This window comes from Lacerta agilis, chromosome 1 (genome assembly GCF_009819535.1).
Source record: "Lacerta agilis isolate rLacAgi1 chromosome 1, rLacAgi1.pri, whole genome shotgun sequence".
Classification (NCBI taxonomy): domain Eukaryota; kingdom Metazoa; phylum Chordata; class Lepidosauria; order Squamata; family Lacertidae; genus Lacerta; species Lacerta agilis.
Window position 1 is genome coordinate 96,504,244 of NC_046312.1, and position 18,013 is coordinate 96,522,256.

At 39.6% G+C, this 18,013-nt stretch overlaps 1 protein-coding gene across 1 annotated transcript in view; it reads right to left on the reverse strand.

Annotated features, from left to right (window-relative positions):
• The window catches only part of LRP1B (LDL receptor related protein 1B), a 754,577-nt gene that overhangs the window by 150,069 nt on the left and 586,495 nt on the right, over positions 1–18,013 (reverse strand). Inside the window, 7 exon segments of the mRNA XM_033164188.1 lie at positions 532–776; positions 2,067–2,231; positions 4,268–4,472; positions 6,859–7,056; positions 8,799–9,044; positions 9,717–9,917; positions 15,713–15,895. Coding sequence (XP_033020079.1) covers positions 532–776; positions 2,067–2,231; positions 4,268–4,472; positions 6,859–7,056; positions 8,799–9,044; positions 9,717–9,917; positions 15,713–15,895 — 1,443 coding nt within the window.

The following is an 18,013-nucleotide window of genomic DNA, read 5'->3' on the forward strand; positions in this document are numbered from 1 at the left end:
CTGCCGTAGCCCTTATAAACCACAGGAAAAAGCAGCTGTTAACATTTGCCCCCATTCCATACTGATCTATTAAAAATAATGGCAACATGAGAAGGTTCCCAGGTCAATGCTGTATACCATATACCAACACAGCCTAAAACAATATTTGTTACGGTTCTGACCTGGGGCTAAAAAAATCTAACCACTCTCTCCTATTTTGCTGGTAATACTTCACTGAAGCAGATGCAAAGGGCTGTTAACTGAATGTTTATGATTTCTTTAGTGCTCTTAATATTGCTAAAGTTTTAAGATGTCATTTAGCCAACAATAATGCTCCTGAGAAATGCTCCTTTTATTTATATAAGCACCACAAAACAGGAAGCATTAAAAAACATTTGAAGTGGTACTCACATAATGTCAATTTAACAAGTCAGCCATATAAATAATAGTAGTTATTAGCTAAGAGATGTTAATTCATATTGCTGGTATGTAATGTAGAATCTGACTACGAAAAACAAAGACTATGGCACTTTTATTAGAATGTTAATTTACCTTGTGGTTGACGACTTGGGTGATAGATTTGAAGATCAAAAGGTTGTGCACTAGTTTTTTGTATCACACTAACATTTTGACCTGTCCATTTGTTGGCCTTCGACAATGTGTTTGTCCTCCAGTCTGTCCAATATACTTCGCTCCCATACAAAGAGACAGCAAAGGGATGAGAAAGATATTCATGTCCTCGAATAATTTCTATCATGTCAGTTCCATCATACAGTGCGGAATAAATAGCATCTGACCTGAAAGATAACCCCCCAAACAGAAATCCATTGTTTGACAAAAGAGCATATGTGAGAGAATTCTGAAACTGGGCTTAGTGCAGTTATGACCTTGAAACTATATTCTGGAAAATTAAACAAATATGAAAGGAATGTAATGTTTGGGAAAGGATCATTGCTCTGTGGGAAAAAAAAGAAGAAGAAAAACATGAAAAGGGGTTCCACATTCAATACTTGGCATCTCCAGGAACAACTGGGGGTGGGTGGGCAGGGCGGGGGGCTGCCTGAATCCTTGGAGAGCTGCTGCCAGTCAGTGCACGCAATACTGAACTAAAGCAGGCATGACTGGCTAATCAGCAGTCATCCAGATGTCATTGGGTTTCAACTCACTTCAATCCCAGCCAGCACTGGTTAGAGTTAGGGATTGTGAAAGTTTAATCTAGCAGTATCTGGAAGGCAATATGATTCCCAACCCTGGACTAAGAAATCTGACATGGTGAAGGCAGCTTCCTTATCTGATGTGCCTCTAGCCAATTCACCGAGACTGTGAGTGGAAGCGTTGTATAGGCAGTGAGGTTGGAGCAGTGCAATAATGTCAATGGGGCCAATTCTGAGCTCCTTCCAAAGCATTTGCATTACACCAGCCCCACCAACAGGGCTTTTTTTCCAGCCGGAGCTCACAGGAGTTCAGGTGGGCACTATTGGGATTCTAAGAGAACAAGGGAAAAGCTTATGGTGAGCTCCGGCTCCTCTTTTTCTAGAAAAATAGCACCGCCCACCACCATTTAGCCCCTCCCCCTCTTTGGTTCTGGTATGCAACAGAGATCAGCTGGTGGGGGTTGTAAGCAGCACAGCCCCAGAGCTGCCTGAGAGAGGTAATATGAAAGGGGAGCTACTGTTGCGTTCTCAGAGTCTGAAAACAACGAGTGGATTGCTTTTGTGGCACCATGGAAGTGCCTGGTGCCTGTTGTGCACATAGCTTAGTGAGCAGCTGAAGACGTGCATAGATAGATCATCTGATCTGGTCCTTGGACCCAGGGTGGAATTACTCATGCCAGGTTGAGAGTGGGAGAGGAAGAATCCCAGCTCTCACATGAAGTGTAGCAGGCCTGCACTGAAGGATTGTTAGCTTGTTGCTAACCTGTCTCCTTATGATGAAAATCTGGTAAAAATAATAATAGGGCTGTTCCCATTTATCCCCAAAAGCTTATTGCGTCTTCATTCCTACTTGCAGGGGTGGGAAGACAAAGAATAAATGCAGCTCTGCAATTTTTCTTTTTCTCATACAAAAAGCACAGGAAACATTGTTACCTGGCATCTGTCCATACTATTCGTTTTTCAAAATGATCCACGGTAAGGCCATTAGGCCACGCTCCACTATCCATGTCTTTATATATTATCTTCCTTCCCGCTCCACTCATGGAAGCAGACTCAATGCGAGGAAAATTGGCATCCCAATCTGTCCAAAACAGAATTCTGTGTGATGCAAAAAAGAGAAAGAAAACAAAATTTACACTAAAAGATGAAACAAATAATATATACAGGTATTTTTTTAAATACCATCATATTAGCAAAAAACAAAACAAAAACAAAAACAAAAAACCCAAAACAATCTGGCCTTGTTATTCTAAGTAGAACACATTTTTTACACTGCCAAAACAGCTTTAAAGTTTTAATCATGGAGTTCCATAACTTTCTAACACAATGAAACTATTCTGAAAGGAAATGAAACTATTCTCAGGATAAATCCTTTAGTCATCTTTCTAAATGGGGGGGGGGGACATGGGGCAGTGACTCCACGCCCCCAGTGCGGAGGCAATAACAGGGTTCCCCATTAAAGGGGTATTGGGGGGAGGCATTGGCCATACGCCGAGAGGTTGTCATTGCTCTCCCCCACCAGTGGGCAAAACGGGGGGGGGGGGGGTTCTCTGCTAGAACATATGTTCTCCTCACACATTCTGGATAACCCTGACATTTCCCAGATCCCTGCCTGGGGGCTGGGAAGGATAAATGCCCAATGCCTGAGCCAAGGTCTCCCTACATCTGAATTTTAATAAAGTTGTTGCCAATTTTAATCCCATAGCACGTTGTCTTGTGTCATTATTCCGCTCGGGGGTCGCCTAGGGTTTGGGGGACTCCGCCTGTCCACGCAAATGAAACTATTCTCAGGATAGCTCAGTTGACAGAGCATGAGGCTCCTAATCTCAGGGTCATGGGTTTGAGCGCCATGTTGGGCAAAGGATTCCTGCATTGCAGGAGGTTGGACTCGATGACTCACATGGTCCCTTCCAACTCTACGATTCTGTGATTCTATGAAGTTGAACAAATAGCCCATTTATATTAGAAACCCAATTCTACCCTACTTCCTATGGCCTCAGTAGCTCAAAACAATATCTCAGTCCCTCCTTGCCACCAGCATGTCCTTGTCATTTACGATAGGGAAGTGAAATAAGGAGTGTGCCAGAAAGGACTGGAAGGCATAGATACATTTTCATTCAGCCTAGACTTCAGATGGTGTTTGGGTGTGCTCAGATCTGATCTTACTCAAACATCCACAGGAGGATGGTAATAATATGTCACGGGGACGGGGATAACATTTTAGAGTTGCATAGGAGGTGATGCAAAAGATCCTAACCAGGAATTCACCATTTTGAAGCACTGATAAGGCTGATTTTCTCCCTACCCGATTTCCTTCCCTGCAGTGTGCCCTTATTCCCTCTTCTAATATTGCATATGGATAGAATTTTGAGACAGGTGCTTTACATTCCAGTGTCAAGATAAGTGCGAGTAATGTTAAGGCATAATCAATGCTAATTGGATGTAGACCTGATATGCAATGGGCATTTGATTGCATTTGGACGTATAATTGCAACACATTTGAGGAGTGGTAGAAAGTAATGATCATGCTCTAAATCTATAAAGGATATGTCTGATTGTGAAAGAGGTTCAACTTGGGAATTAACTGCCCATTTCCCCAAATGTAAGGGAACATGGCTGCTCTGCCTTCAGATACATTAAACTGGTATGAAGCAATCCTTGCAATTTGTGTCACTGAGAAAATGGGATGAAGGGGGAAGAATAAAGTCTATTACACGGGCTTTTTCGGCAATTATACTATTTAATTTTCCTCCTTAAATATCCTACTTGATTGAATTAACATGTTGCTCTGAGAGTACACCACTACCACCTCTAGAAACATGGGAAATGAATGTGTGTGTATTAGTTTTATTAACATTATTATTATCAACATTAATTATTATTATTAACATTATCATTACCATCTCCACATCAGAACATTAGATACTCAGGAAAAGAAAAATATATAGACAAGTGAGAAGTCATCATGTTAATCTCAAAAACAATGCATCTTCCAAAAAAGATTAATAACTTGTTTCATAGTAGGGTCAAAATTACCAGTGCTAAGGACAAATGAAAAACAACATCTCACAGTACCTATGAAAAACATTTGCGCAGTTTCATTGTAAATAACTATTACAAATATATTTAATTACCCATATCTAGGATCCAAAGCAATAGCCCTAGGATGTTCCATGGCACCTGCTATTAATGTTGTCCTCAGTGTGCCATCTAATTTAGCAACTTCAATTTGGTCCAAATTGCTGTCTATCCAGTATATATTTCCAGCAATCCAGTCAACAGTAAGACCTTCAGGGGTAGCTAAACCATGCTGGACCACTACTTCAATGGAGCTTACCCCTGTGAAAAAATTAGAAGAGATTTTGAAATGATTAACACATTAAGTTTAAACCTGCACAAAGTAGACACTGCAACAGAAGAACTACTTACTTTTAAAATAATGATACTGCAAAACATTAGAAAAATTAAAATATAGTACCATAAAACATCATAAAATAGTAGGTTTGTGCTACATATAGCCCATTCACAACTTTGCAATTATGGAGAAAACTGAGAAGTTTACTAATTTCAGAATGGTGAGCTATCTTTGCAACAATGTTTACCTTTTTTAAAAAATGCCTTGTGTCAGTGGGATTTGCTCCCAGTAATGTGTGTAACCCTATACACACATTACTGGGAGCAAGTCCCACTGAATTCAGTGACGCTTACTTCTCAGTAGACATGTATAGGATTGCACTGTGAGACACGTACTGTGGAACAGGAATTATCATGATCAATCCTCTAATATGCAAATTACACATTAGGCACAGCAAGACATGGAAACTATTAGGATTTACTAATATTATTTTCTTACTATAAAATACATTTTCAGAGTGCATCATAGCAAGGGTGGCGCAGTGTCAACTAACCTTCTATTAAGGCTGAGCAGAATTTGGCCACAATCCTGCACACTGTGTGCATGGAGAGCATGGTATGGATAGAGTTCACGTGTCATCTCCCCACCCCCACCTGTCGCCTCTGTTCATGAGCCTTCTACTATTCGAAAAGCCATTGTGTGACTCGACTCAACAAGGCCATTTGCACTTGCAGCTGAAACCCTCCCCCATCTTACCTTCAAGCATTTGGAGCCTGCTCTTCCCCAGGCCCATGGTGTGCAGGCTACTCCCAGCAGAAGCAGGAGTGGAGACACGTGCAGGGGCCTGGTGGGAGAGGGGAGGTTATACTAGAGCCCTACGGGAAAAACTTCACACTCTGTTCCCTGTGCAAGCAGCATGCAGGATTTCGGCCTGTGGAAATTTTAGTGTGTGTATGTGTGTGTGTGTGTGTTTTAAAAAAAGCATAAATCATATCAATTGCATCATTTATTCTACTGGTGGTAGGCTTTCCTTCCAGAGGAGACAGAAGAAATGCTGTGAGCAGAAGCTCCCATATGTTAATTGTAACTAACAGTAAGAAGAAGAAGAAGAAGAAGAAGAAGAAGAAGAAGAAGAAGAAGAGGAGGAGGAGGAGGAGGAGGAGGAGGAGTTTGGATTTGATATCCCACTTTTCACTACCCGAAGGAGTCTCAAAGCGGCTAACATTCTCCTTTCCCTTCCTCCCCCACAACAAACACTCTGTGAGGTGAGTGGGGCTGAGAGACTTCAAAGAAGTGTGACTAGCCCCAGGTCACCCAGCAGCTGCATGTGGAGGAGTGGAGACACGAACCCGGTTCCCCAGATTACGAGACTACCGCTCTTAACCACTACACCACACTGGCGTAGCCTGAAATAAAGCAATCTGAGTAAACCTATTTACTCAGAAAGAAGCCCATTGTATGTGCTGTAATGTATCCATAATGCACATTTCAAAAGGCCACAAAATGCATGTATTTGGATACAGCAGAATCCTGTGTATGCCTACTCAGAAGCAGTTCCCATTCAGCTCAATGAAACTTAGACCCAGGTAAGTGCATATAGGATTGCAGTGTCTGCAGTCTGGCAAGGAAGTGTCTGCCATTCTGCCTACTTCCAAATGGTCTCTTTCTCAAAAATGTCATGTATTGTGCCCCCCGGTGGGACCTCCCCATATTCTGAGAACCACTTTCTGAACAGCTCTGTATTCTTGGCTTGAGATGCATTATGTTTAACACAACAGCCACACCAATAACTCTACTGGATCCATCTAGTCCAGAATCCTGTTTTCCACAGCAACCAGGTGAGCTTATAAGAGGGTCTTATAATAGTTCTCCCTCACTATTGCCTCTCAGCAACAGTATTCAGTGGTATACTTCTCCTAAACATAGAGGTTTGAGTTTGCCTAGGAAGCTTAGTTTGGTCAGAATTGAGTATACACTTCCAGAGTTTATGCTAACTACATTACTTCTGGTAAAATGAGCCACCATAACCATTTGAGGGCTGTGAAAATTTGTGTCTCAGGCTTTTTAGACTCGTTTACCCAGGTACCATCTGAAACCGAAGGGGCACATTGGCTGCCAGATGGATTTTTTTCCAGGTCTCCTACCCCACTAGTACCACAAGCAAAAGGTGACAATCAAAAAAGTTTGGAGAACGTTAAACAAGTTAAAAATAGTATCACATTATAAGAGCCATTTTGGACTGTATTCTGTAATAGCATGTGGGGAGTAATAATTTGCCCAAATTTCATGGATTCAACATAATTTCACCAGTTTTCTCCAGTTGGCTTTTCCCAAAATCAATTAAAAATATATCTAAACTTCATTTCATACCTCCAGTTTCAGAAAGCTTGCCTCTGTAAATTTTATCTTCAACCACATCTGTCCAGTACAGTAAGCTCTGATTGAAGTGAAAATCAAGTGCTATTGTATTTCTCAAACCAGGAACTAACAGGCTGTAATCCCGTTTCTGTAGATCGATCCTTCTGATCTCATGCCGAATAGAGAAAATTATGAAAGCTTCAAATGGATCTGGGAACACAAAAGTACAATTTGTATAAAATATAATGATTAGATCATTATAGTGACAGTAATAAAAAGGCATTCATTAGACTAACCCTGACAGAATATTATAATTGTAAAATACTTATGCATTACATTTCTTGTAGTATTTTTTTCTAAAGTACACATTGCCACTTAAATCTAACCTTTATTCAGCTACAACAATATTGAACTGACACTGTAAATATGAAAATTAGATTCAACAATCTAACTAACTGTGGTCTGAAGTTCTAGTATCATAAATTTATATTGGTGACAGCTCAGAAATATTCACAGCTGAATCCTGTACATGTCTACTCAAAAGTAAAACCAACTGTGTCCAATTGTGCTTTCTTCCATGTAAGAAGTGCAGCCTGGCAGAGCAAGCCACCACCTCAAGACAGGGGAAGGAAACAATACAGTTTTCATTTTCCTCTCTCAAGAACCCTCCCCAGTGTCTTGCTATCTAGCCCTGAAGGGCTGAGCACTTTATTGATATATAGTAGAAAGTGTGGGGCAATTCTATTGTGGGAAAGGAAAAACAAGTCCTTTTATCCTCCTGCAACTTCACTGTATTTGCAGATGAGTTTTTAGAAAGAACTTCATGGCACTCATCCACTCTATCCCACCACCTCCAGATGTCTAGGGCTCATTTCCCACCTTTTCCTTCTCTCCCCTCCCCACAAATTACACCTTCAACATCCCATGTTTCCTGGAGGCTACTAAGCATGTTCAGTCCTTGCTTATTTTCATTTTATGAACTAACACATAAGCACGTTAGTCAGAGACTTCTGCATAACTTGGGTATTCAAGTATGCAGAAAACACAACCTTATCCATGGGTGGGCTCATTTCACTGACAAATAGTGTTCCAGAAACTTTGTATATGTCAACATATCCTCAGGCTCAGCAACAACCTTAGCCAGGTTTACCAAGAAACAGGATAACAAAATAGGATAAATAAAAATTTGTATTACTTTTATTTATAAGTAATAATTCATCTAAATTCAACATCCATTTGGAATGAGAGGAAAATTGGAGATGAATTATATGTATATCACAGTGTTGGATGTCTAATGGCAGCAGCTTTATTAAAAAAAAACAGATAATAGTTAACCAGTTGAAACCCCCAACTCTAGCTCTGAAGTTGTGAATCATAGAGCCCTTTCCTCAGTACAGATGTAAATATATGGGGTTCTTTGATGTAATCTAGGGCACAGGAACTGTTGGCTTAATCATGTATGGATGTCTCTGGGTAGATGTTGCTTGCAGTCTGTAAAAGAGGGTGTGCTGTTATAAGAGATCTAAAGAACTCTGTTTTATTTTATAAAAAAGAGAGAAAGTTTATAAATGTTAAAAGGAGGTAGACCAACTATGTTAATCCAGTGCTCCTCTTAGAAGGGCAGTTACTCCCACAGTGGTCAGAACAAAGATTATATAATCCCCAGATCCAAGATTACTTAATGCCCCCCATGTGAAAAATACAAGTAAAATACATGGGGGGGGGAATCAGATCTGTAATGTCAAGCTTTGTTAATTGAATGGCAATTTGTAAATCTCTACAATTTGTGAATAAACTTTCAAAACCCTGTTATCCTAGGTGTTTAAGAATTAAAGATGAAACAACCAGTGACTCATACTGCTTCTCCAAAGCGAATAGGCCTTATTTTGGTTTCCCTATATTTTCATAAATGGAGCTCTACAGTAGTGAATAGTCTGTAAATGTCAACTTACCAATATTAGCACAGCTTTCTCCATCTTTATTGAGCTTCCAACCTTCATAACAGGAGCACTTAACGGTATTTTTATGCTGTTCACACACTTGGCTGCACTTCTGGTGTTTGGCACAATAATCTATGAATTCACAGGTTTTATTGTCTGAGCTCAGGTACAATCCTGGTGAGCATGAACACACAATTCTACCTCCAGGAACTATTGAACACTGGTGGCTGCAACCACCATTGTTAAGCAAGCATTCATCTGCAATTGAAGAAAACAAAACAGAAATTGGTGTTTTTCAGACATAAAATGCAGACTAAAAGAAGGCTACTAGATCTGTAGTAAATTGTACCGGATTGAGACTAGAGAAAATTAATGTATAGAACTTCTCAGGAATCAGTATAAACAATTTTCACTGCATCTTTTATTATTGTTGGAAGGAAAAGAAGAGTATGTTACTACGCATAAGGATTTTTGCTTATAGTGTAAAAGGTAGATTGGATACCATTCTGGGTCAGAATAAAATGAATACAATAGGACAAAGTGCAACATCACAGTGCAAAAAGCCTACCCTCCAACTGGTTGTCTGCAATGGTAGGGACCACAAATGGTCTAGAGAACATGCATAGGTCATGGCAGGGCTTGCCTCTCTAATCCCTTCATTGTATTCACTTTGACAGTGTGAAAAGTGTCACTGAATGCAGAGCTTGGAAGTCTGCTACAACCATCTAGAACTGGGAAAACGAAAATTGTGCAGATCCATTTCAGTGAAATGTTGTGCAATTTCAAGCGTAACAAGGAAAGGGATCATGAAAAGCTCAAGTGATAATGAACAAAGCTTTCACAATATTAATGTTTCCAAAGGGCAGATGCAAGTATATACAATAAATCTGATAAAGGGAACTTTTTAATATAGGAAAGAGCATGAAGTACCACAAAGGACATCTTCATCAGATCCATCCGGGCAATCTCTTATCCCATTGCAGAGCTTCTCTGGCTGTAGGCAGATGGAAGTTTCATTTGCGCAGGGGTATTTTGGCGGTCCACACATATACCCTTCACAATGATCTTCATCAGAGCGATCCTCACAGTCAATGTCCCCATCACACAGCCATGCTTTGCTAATGCATCTCCCTTGAAAAGAGAAAAATAAACACAGAGAATCAGACCGAAAGCAAATGCAGGAAAATATTCTGAGCAACAATGTTCAGAAAAACTTTGCCTCATATTTTAAAATAACACCTACAGCAAAGTTGAGAACAGCCATTTCCTGCCCCAATGTCAAATTTTAAAAGCCTTTGATGGAACAAAAGTGCATGGAAGTAATTCAAAATTTTATCTGTCTAAGGGGAGTATATAGAGAAAACATGTGTGTGTGCTGTGTTATTAAAAACATGAGCTTTGTTCCTCTTCCTCTTTAGTGCATTTTTAAATGCAAAAGAGGAGGAAATTTTATGGGAACAGTTACACTTTGCAATGTGACTAGGTAAAAATAGAATTCTGAATAAGAATAGAAGAGGGAACAAAGTACCCCCCCCCCCGTTCCAAGATGAATCTGAAATAAATTTATGAAGGATAATAATTTTTGATTGATCAAAAATAAGAAGGGGTAATCTATGATCAGTTATTTGTTTAGATAGAATACTTATAACAGATTCATATCTCTGAGACACTCTCAAATAGGGTTGCCATGTTTCAAAAAGTTACCACAATATCTGATATCAAGTATAGAAATGTCCCTATAGGGACATGCTTATTCAGGTGGCATTTTCTGCCTTCAGCCTTTGCTGTTTTTTCTTTTCTTTCTCAAACTGCCATTTTTGTTTAAGCAATATTAAAATATAAATCTGAAATATTGGGATGAAGAAGAAGAAGAGTTTGGATTTGATATCCCGCTTTATCACTACCCAAAGGAGTCTCAAAGCGGCTAACATTCTCCTTTCCCTTCCTCCCCCACAACAAACACTCTGTGAGGTGAGTGGGGCTGAGAGACTTCAGAGAAGTGTGACTAGCCCAAGGTCACCCAGCAGCTGCATGTGGAGGAGCGGGGATACGAACCCGGTTTACCAGATTACGAGACTACCGCTCTTAACCATTACACCAAGCTGGATTAAAGGCAAATATTGGGAGTTAATAAGGTCCTAAATTTATTACAAGTCAATTGAACTGACGAAGCACTGGTTTTGTTTTAATCGCCCTTCCGTGATCATGTTGTAGTTAGCTGTATCTCAATCCCAGTTCAAACATGAATAGTGGCACTCGGGAATCTGCTGTTTGGCGTTAGTTGCCATTGCCTCAATGTGTCTTACTCCTCTGTCATGCTGAGCTAAACCAAGGATTGGCTTAGATTATGGTCTGAATCCAGGATCATGGTTAAGCTTTCTCCATACTGACCACAAGCTGTAGCCAAGAAACTCAAGGCAACTGCATGTGTCTTGTTGTACATGAACTAATTGCACATGTGCCCATTTCTCTGCTTGTATCCATGCTTTCTTCACATACTATTCATGAAAATCCTTTTACTATGGGTTTAGCTATCTTGTAGGTACTAATAGTAAAAGGACAGTAAATAAAAAACTGGAAAAACAGGACCACCAAAGCAGAAATTCTAGCCATCCATGACAGGCAACTTTGCTCCAATGACTCTAACAATCTCCCAGCTTTAACACATAACCTGTAAGGTATAATTAATTTAATAATATTGACTGATATAGTGAATAGTATACAACTGCACTTGCTGCTAACTAATAAAGTGGTACCTCGCTCAGGGTTCTTGAACATATTCCATTCCGGAAGATCATTCAAGTTCCGAAACATTTGAAAACCAAGGCACAAAGGGCTATTTGCAAATTCAACTGAGAAAATTGAAAAACACGCAGCGGAAGCTGTTCAACTTCCGAGGCGCGTTTGAAAACGGAAGCATTTACTTCCGGCTTTTCATCATTTGGGTTCTGAAACGTACGTCAACAGAGATGTTTGAGAACTGAGGTACCACAGTAATATATAATCATAAACTCGAAAAAGCTTAATGATATATTTCATGGTGCTAAAAAATCTATTCCAACATTGGACAGACTCTATTTCATATGAAAAGAATTATCCAGAATCCTCCCACTTTGCCTCCATTAATTTAAGTACTTCTGTAATTTTCCTTTTCCTTTTCTCATGTTGTCTACATCATTCCCATTAGCTGATCCATGCCCGATGCTCTGAGTATAGTACTATTGGCCCTGGTTGTTGTTGTTTAGTTGTTTAGTCGTGTCCGACTCTTTGTGACCCCATGAACCAGAGCATGCTGAAAATGTGCAGGTCTGTCAGATAAGCAATTAGGCATGGACAAATTGGTTGATTTCAGTTCTCTGTTTCTTAAATTCAGTTCTTACATTTCCACAACATTTTTTTGGTGTGTGTGTGTGTGTGTGTGTGTGTGTGTGTTTTAAAATCCTCATGAGAACTCATCAGCATTTTAGTGCTAACTTCTCTCAATACACAAAAATTTGTATGCAGTTTTCACTACTATACAGACTTCTGCAATCATTTCCCCCTAATATTAAGCATCTTTGTGTGCCATTTTCACTAATATATGCATTTATATGCTCATTTTACTTTGTGATATGCATTTTTTTCATTGCATGGTTGGAGAACCGCACTGCAAAATTGAGAGAAGTGCAATTTGACGGATGGATGTGTTTCTCCTCTATCTCTAGTAGTAATTATACCTATAAGTTATGTAACAGGAATAAAGTATTGGGGGAAGGAACCCTCCTAAACAGCTGATATGTAGGCCCTATGTGCTCTTTCTTGTAGTGGCTATAAACTTCTAGCCCCAGTTCCTGCATCATGTTGCAGAAACCATATGTGCAGCATAAATTTGCATGTGCAAGTCTTTATCGAGCTAGGGCAGCAATGGGGAACCTGTAGTTTTCAAGCTGTTACTGCCCATCACCCTTCACCATGTTACTGGGGGAGCTTGAGTCCAACAATTTCTGAAGAGCCATTGGTTCCCAATCCCTGAGTTAGGGGAAGCTTTCTTCAGTATATCTACATCCTAACTGGGCCATGATGATTATATTCCAGAAAAAATATGTAACATTCCATTAATACAAAACCACCCGTCTGTGAATTTGGCACTATAGGCCTCCCTAATAAAATGTTTTTTTGGTTTTTTTGAGGGGGTGGTCACAGAGGCAGCCCTGGGCAAGTGGCGATGGGAGGAGGAGGAGACTGAGCACCAGAGAGGAGGAGCTGCCAGCCACTGACACCATGCTGCTGTCTCATTTGCTCCACACTCTAGCTCCTGGCATCCCTGTGCCACACATACATCATGTGTGCATCATCACCCCCTCAATCTTCTACTTAAGTTGGCACTTCTGGAGAGACTAATCTTTCCATTTCAGTTTCTCTTAGTTTCCTATTTTTCTGTTTATCAATTTCCATATCAGTTTGCAATACATATTTTTAACATAAAAGCATTTTAGTGTGTATTTCTTTTAATATACACACCTTTGTACACAATTTCCCTAAATATACACATTTTTGTGAGGAAATTTCCCTAATAAAATGCATTTTGGTATATTGTTTTCATTAATATATGTAATGTTATGCATACTTTCCCCAAATATACACTTTTTTGTTGGAGAAGTGCATCATAAAATTCAGAGAAGTGCGTATTTTGAAATCTAGCTGTGTTTTGCTTCAGGTGTTGTTCCAGGAAGTGTGGATTCCTCCCCATCCCTACTCAGTGGCAGAAAAGCTCCCCAGATCTGCAAATGAACAGCAGCTGTTGTCTCTCACTAAATTCAAACTTTTATAGCTGCCAACAGGCCCCATATTGTCTATTTCTAAGATGATTACATTCAACTTTCCCTGCTACATCCCTCTCCTCATTTCCCCCCCTCCTTGCTTGATCCCCCCCGCCCCAATATTCTCAGGTCTCATCCAACATCTCACAATTGTTAATTTTTCAAAGTTGCTCATATGTCCTCCTCTGTTCTCTTCAAGTCCATTGCCTTGTTGGCCCAACATGAGGTTTTTATTTAATTGCCCAGTCTAGGCCAACAGGGAGCTAATGAAAGCCACTGATGCCAAGTAAATTGGAAATAACCCAAAGTAAATTGAGTTCGCTCCCATAATAACAAAGTGCCTCAATTTTGTTTTATAGATATATACACTTTTAGAATAAGTCTACTTCCTTGACTTTTTTTCATTTTTTCCCTATAGTTAATATAAAGATGACAAAATGACATTGGTGACCCCTATTCTCTCAAAATTTCCAGGCAGGGCTTCCGAATGGTATCTGGTCTAACTTTTGACAGGTCTGAACAGAGATTGTGGATGGATATTTCCTTCTGGCTATAAAAACACAAATATCCATTGATTAAACCAGCTGCTCTTACAATTTTTAATCGGGTTAAGGTCTTTTTTAAAAACAAAAACAAAAATAAAAAACTTACCTTAAAATATGTAAGTTAAAGGTATCATGTTGCATAGCTTATTTTAGACATGTTTTAAGTATTCCTGACATCATATAGCATATATGTAGTACAACCCACTTTAATGTACTTTGCATGTTGTGATATTTTACTTGTATGGTTGTTGATTTAATTTTGTTCAGGTTTGTGACCACATAATAGATATGTTTAGACTTCTTTTCACCTTAATGAAAAGAAAATAATCTATAATAGAATATTCTTCCTACACTCTGATAGGCTAGACACTTGCTATCATCTAAAACAAAATACATATATGTGAGCACATTGTACTACTTAGGAAAAGGCCTACAATTAAACTTTTGTTGTTATGCATGTTTTGATACTTATTTCAATTTGAATGTATTCATGAAAAAAAAGATTTTTTCCTCCTAGACATTGTTTTATTCTGTATTATTCTCTAAATAACTGCCCTATAGTAATTCATTCTTTGCTTTTATAGCACACAGCTTCTACCTGCAAAGCTTTCAGTCATTTTGAAATATTTACACTATGCCATATTTCTTATTTAATAGCACTCTTTGCCAATTGCATCTGGAGTGTTTTACATTGAAATAATACAATGAAATAGATAAAACCACATCCAACAAAACTCCAGAAATAATTTTAAATGAGGGAGGTCATTGTAATTTATAAAATAGCACAGCATAACTGTGTGTATGGTGCTGGAGGAGACTCTTGAGAGTCCCATGGACTGCAAGAAGATCAAACCTATCCATTCTCAAAGAAATCAGCCCTGAATGCTCACTAGAAGGACAGATCCTGAAGTTGAGGCTCCAGTACTTTGGCCACCTCATGAGAAGAGAAGACTCCCTAGAAAAGACCCTGATGTTGGGAAAGATGGAGGGCACAAGGAGAAGGGGACGACAGAGGATGAGATGGTTGGACAGTGTTCTCGAAGCGACTAACATGAGTTTGGCCAAACTGCGAGAGGCAGTGAAGGATAGGCGTGCCTGGCGTGCTCTGGTCCATGGGGTCACGAAGAGTCGGACACGACTGAACGACTGAACAACAACTGTGTGTATATATCAGCATTTCTGCTCACTGGGAGTGACACTGTGAATGAACAAGGTCTACTAAGATAATAAAAAAGAAAATATTTCAAGCAGTAATGTAGCTTTTAGTTATGCAGTCCCTGGGAGCTTGTTCTATGGGCCACAGGATAGTATCAGACCTCCGTTCCAAACTTCAGAAAGATTTTGGATCCAATGTCCAGAACCCCCCGTAAACCTGGCAGCTCCAATGTTGGTAGGGCCAGCAGTTCTCCAGATCTGACTCCAACTTTAAGCGAAAAGCAAATAGTAACATTAAAGAAAAGCATGGCCACTTTTATATTAGCAGAGCCAAAAATTATCTCTTGTTTTGGCAATATAAAATTGGTATATTGCTTTCAAATAAACAAATATTACTTTACTCTTAATAAAACGTGTTTTTTGGTACCTGTGGTCTTGCAGGAAAATTTTGTTTTAGCGTCACATGGGCGTATGGTTCCATTACAGAATTTTTCGTCGCTGCCATCCTCACAGTCCTTTTCTCCATCACAGCGCCATAAGTCAGGAATACAGTTTCCATCCGGGTGGCACTGAAATTCTTTCCCATTACATCCTCCAAGAGAGGCTGTTTCTAAGGTGATAATAATACAAATAGATGGTCAAGATGACAAACGTTTCTGTGAGACACCTGTTCTAACACAGACACTACACTGGAGATGCTATGCCAAATCATTCTTATATAAATATATATAACTCCTCTCTGATCCTTCATATGCTTATGCAGGGCAGTTGAGCACAAGCAAAGAAAGAAGTAGATTCTCCTCTCCGCTAGTGCCTGAAATCTGCTCTATACATGATCAATGTCAGCAAATTCCCAATAGTCCACACGTCTCCATTAACTGCAAATAAACAAACACAAATATATCTGCCCTTTGCTGGATACCGAGGTGAGATGCAAATGGGGGTTGTGCTAAACCCCTCCCATTTCCTAAAGATCTCAGATGCAGATGCAAGTGGGGTTTTTATTATTAGTTTCCCTTCAGTGCATTAGAATGAACTGTGAAAGCAATTTTGACTTCCTAGAGTTTTAGTGCCAAAATTCAGTGGAGCAGGGCTACATGATTCAACCCATTCTGAGACCACAAGCTGCATGGTTGTAACAGAAAGATGGCAGGTGGGAGTACTCAAGCACCCTACACTATTCAAAGATCCTCCAATACATTCTGAAGACCAAATAAGCAACTTGAGGCAAGTTGGAGGAGCAACTTCTGGGTATATAATTATTATCATTTTTTTTTTCTTAGAATGGGTTTATGTATTCTTCACCCCTCTTCTGTTTTTAACCAGATTGTGTTCTCTGTGGGATTAACAAGAATGAGATGAAATAGGATAGGAGCTGCTGGTCAAGTATTATTTGCCTGCACACCATTTATTCTGATTTCACACCAGTAGTAAGGAGGGAGAGACTAGCAGATTGACGGGACCATCACCTCGCACTATTCTGAACCATGTCTCATACTTCTGCCACAAAGAAGTGTATTTTATTTAAGTTCATTCTTACTTCTCCTTCCTCTGTGATAAGTCACAATCCTACGCTTTCTTTAAACTTGGAGACATCCTTTTCAGTTACTAATTTTCTTAACTCAGTCTATTGATGCCGAGAAGATCAGAAAACTGTTGGACTGATGCAACTTGTTTCTTTATTTTACTCAAAGACTGAAAGAACTTCAAGGGTACCTATGGCTGTTTTACAAAAATGTTTGTACCATAAATTTAGCTTTTGCAAGGTTTGCCAGTGTAATTGCTCCTAGTTCTCTTTGAAGTTTTATACTGTTATTTTGTAATGTTACTTTGAGGCAATTTCAAGCGGCCCTTGCTCAAAGTCATCACATCACTGAGTTTCAAAGCAGGGAGAAATCTGTGCTTGTGGCTTCACAGTGAAGTGTCCTTAGCACTACATATATCATATTCCACAACACAGAATTCAAATGCTTATATTCATCCCGACTTTTCAAGCATAAAGAATGTATGCTGGTACCCTGAGAAAAAAAGCTAATTATGAGGATATTTGCTGAAATTATAATGAAACTGACTAATGATATTTGGGTTTTCAGGAGTCTAAAACCTAAGTGTGTACGTGTTGCTCATTTCCAAACTTTCCAGCACATAATGATATTCCAGTGACCATCCATTCATAGTCGTGGATTTATGTGGGACTTACGAGTGGTAAACTGCACGCAGAACTGCACTTGGCAAAGACATCCAAGCACATCTTACAGCCTATTTGTAATTAAGTCACTCAATTTTCTCTTAACTTGGCAGTCTCCAACAGCAGCCAACTTTCCTGCTGTTGACAGAATGCCCTGTTTGGAAGCCGGTGACACCAATCAAGAGCAGTCGCTTTTCTTCTTGGGAAGGCAGCTTCTGAAGCAGCTTGAGTTAATGGTGCATTATGCAGTCTTCCCTGCTGCCTTGCTTTCCCCCTCCTCGTAAGTAACAATGACTCAGCTGTCAGAAGGTCAGGTAAGCACTGTCACTCCACCTCACTACTTGCCAATGATGCAGAGTCAAGTGTCCTTCTATTCACAAACACAGACAATTGCTCTCTAGTTTTTTTCACCTGAAAAATCTTCCTTCCTTCGTTTTTTCTGAGGCTACAACCAGATTTGGATGCCGTTCTTTGCTTAGGAGTGCCCCTGTTGGCATCCACTTTGCCCATGGCTTCCCCTTTCCCTAAATATGTTAAACA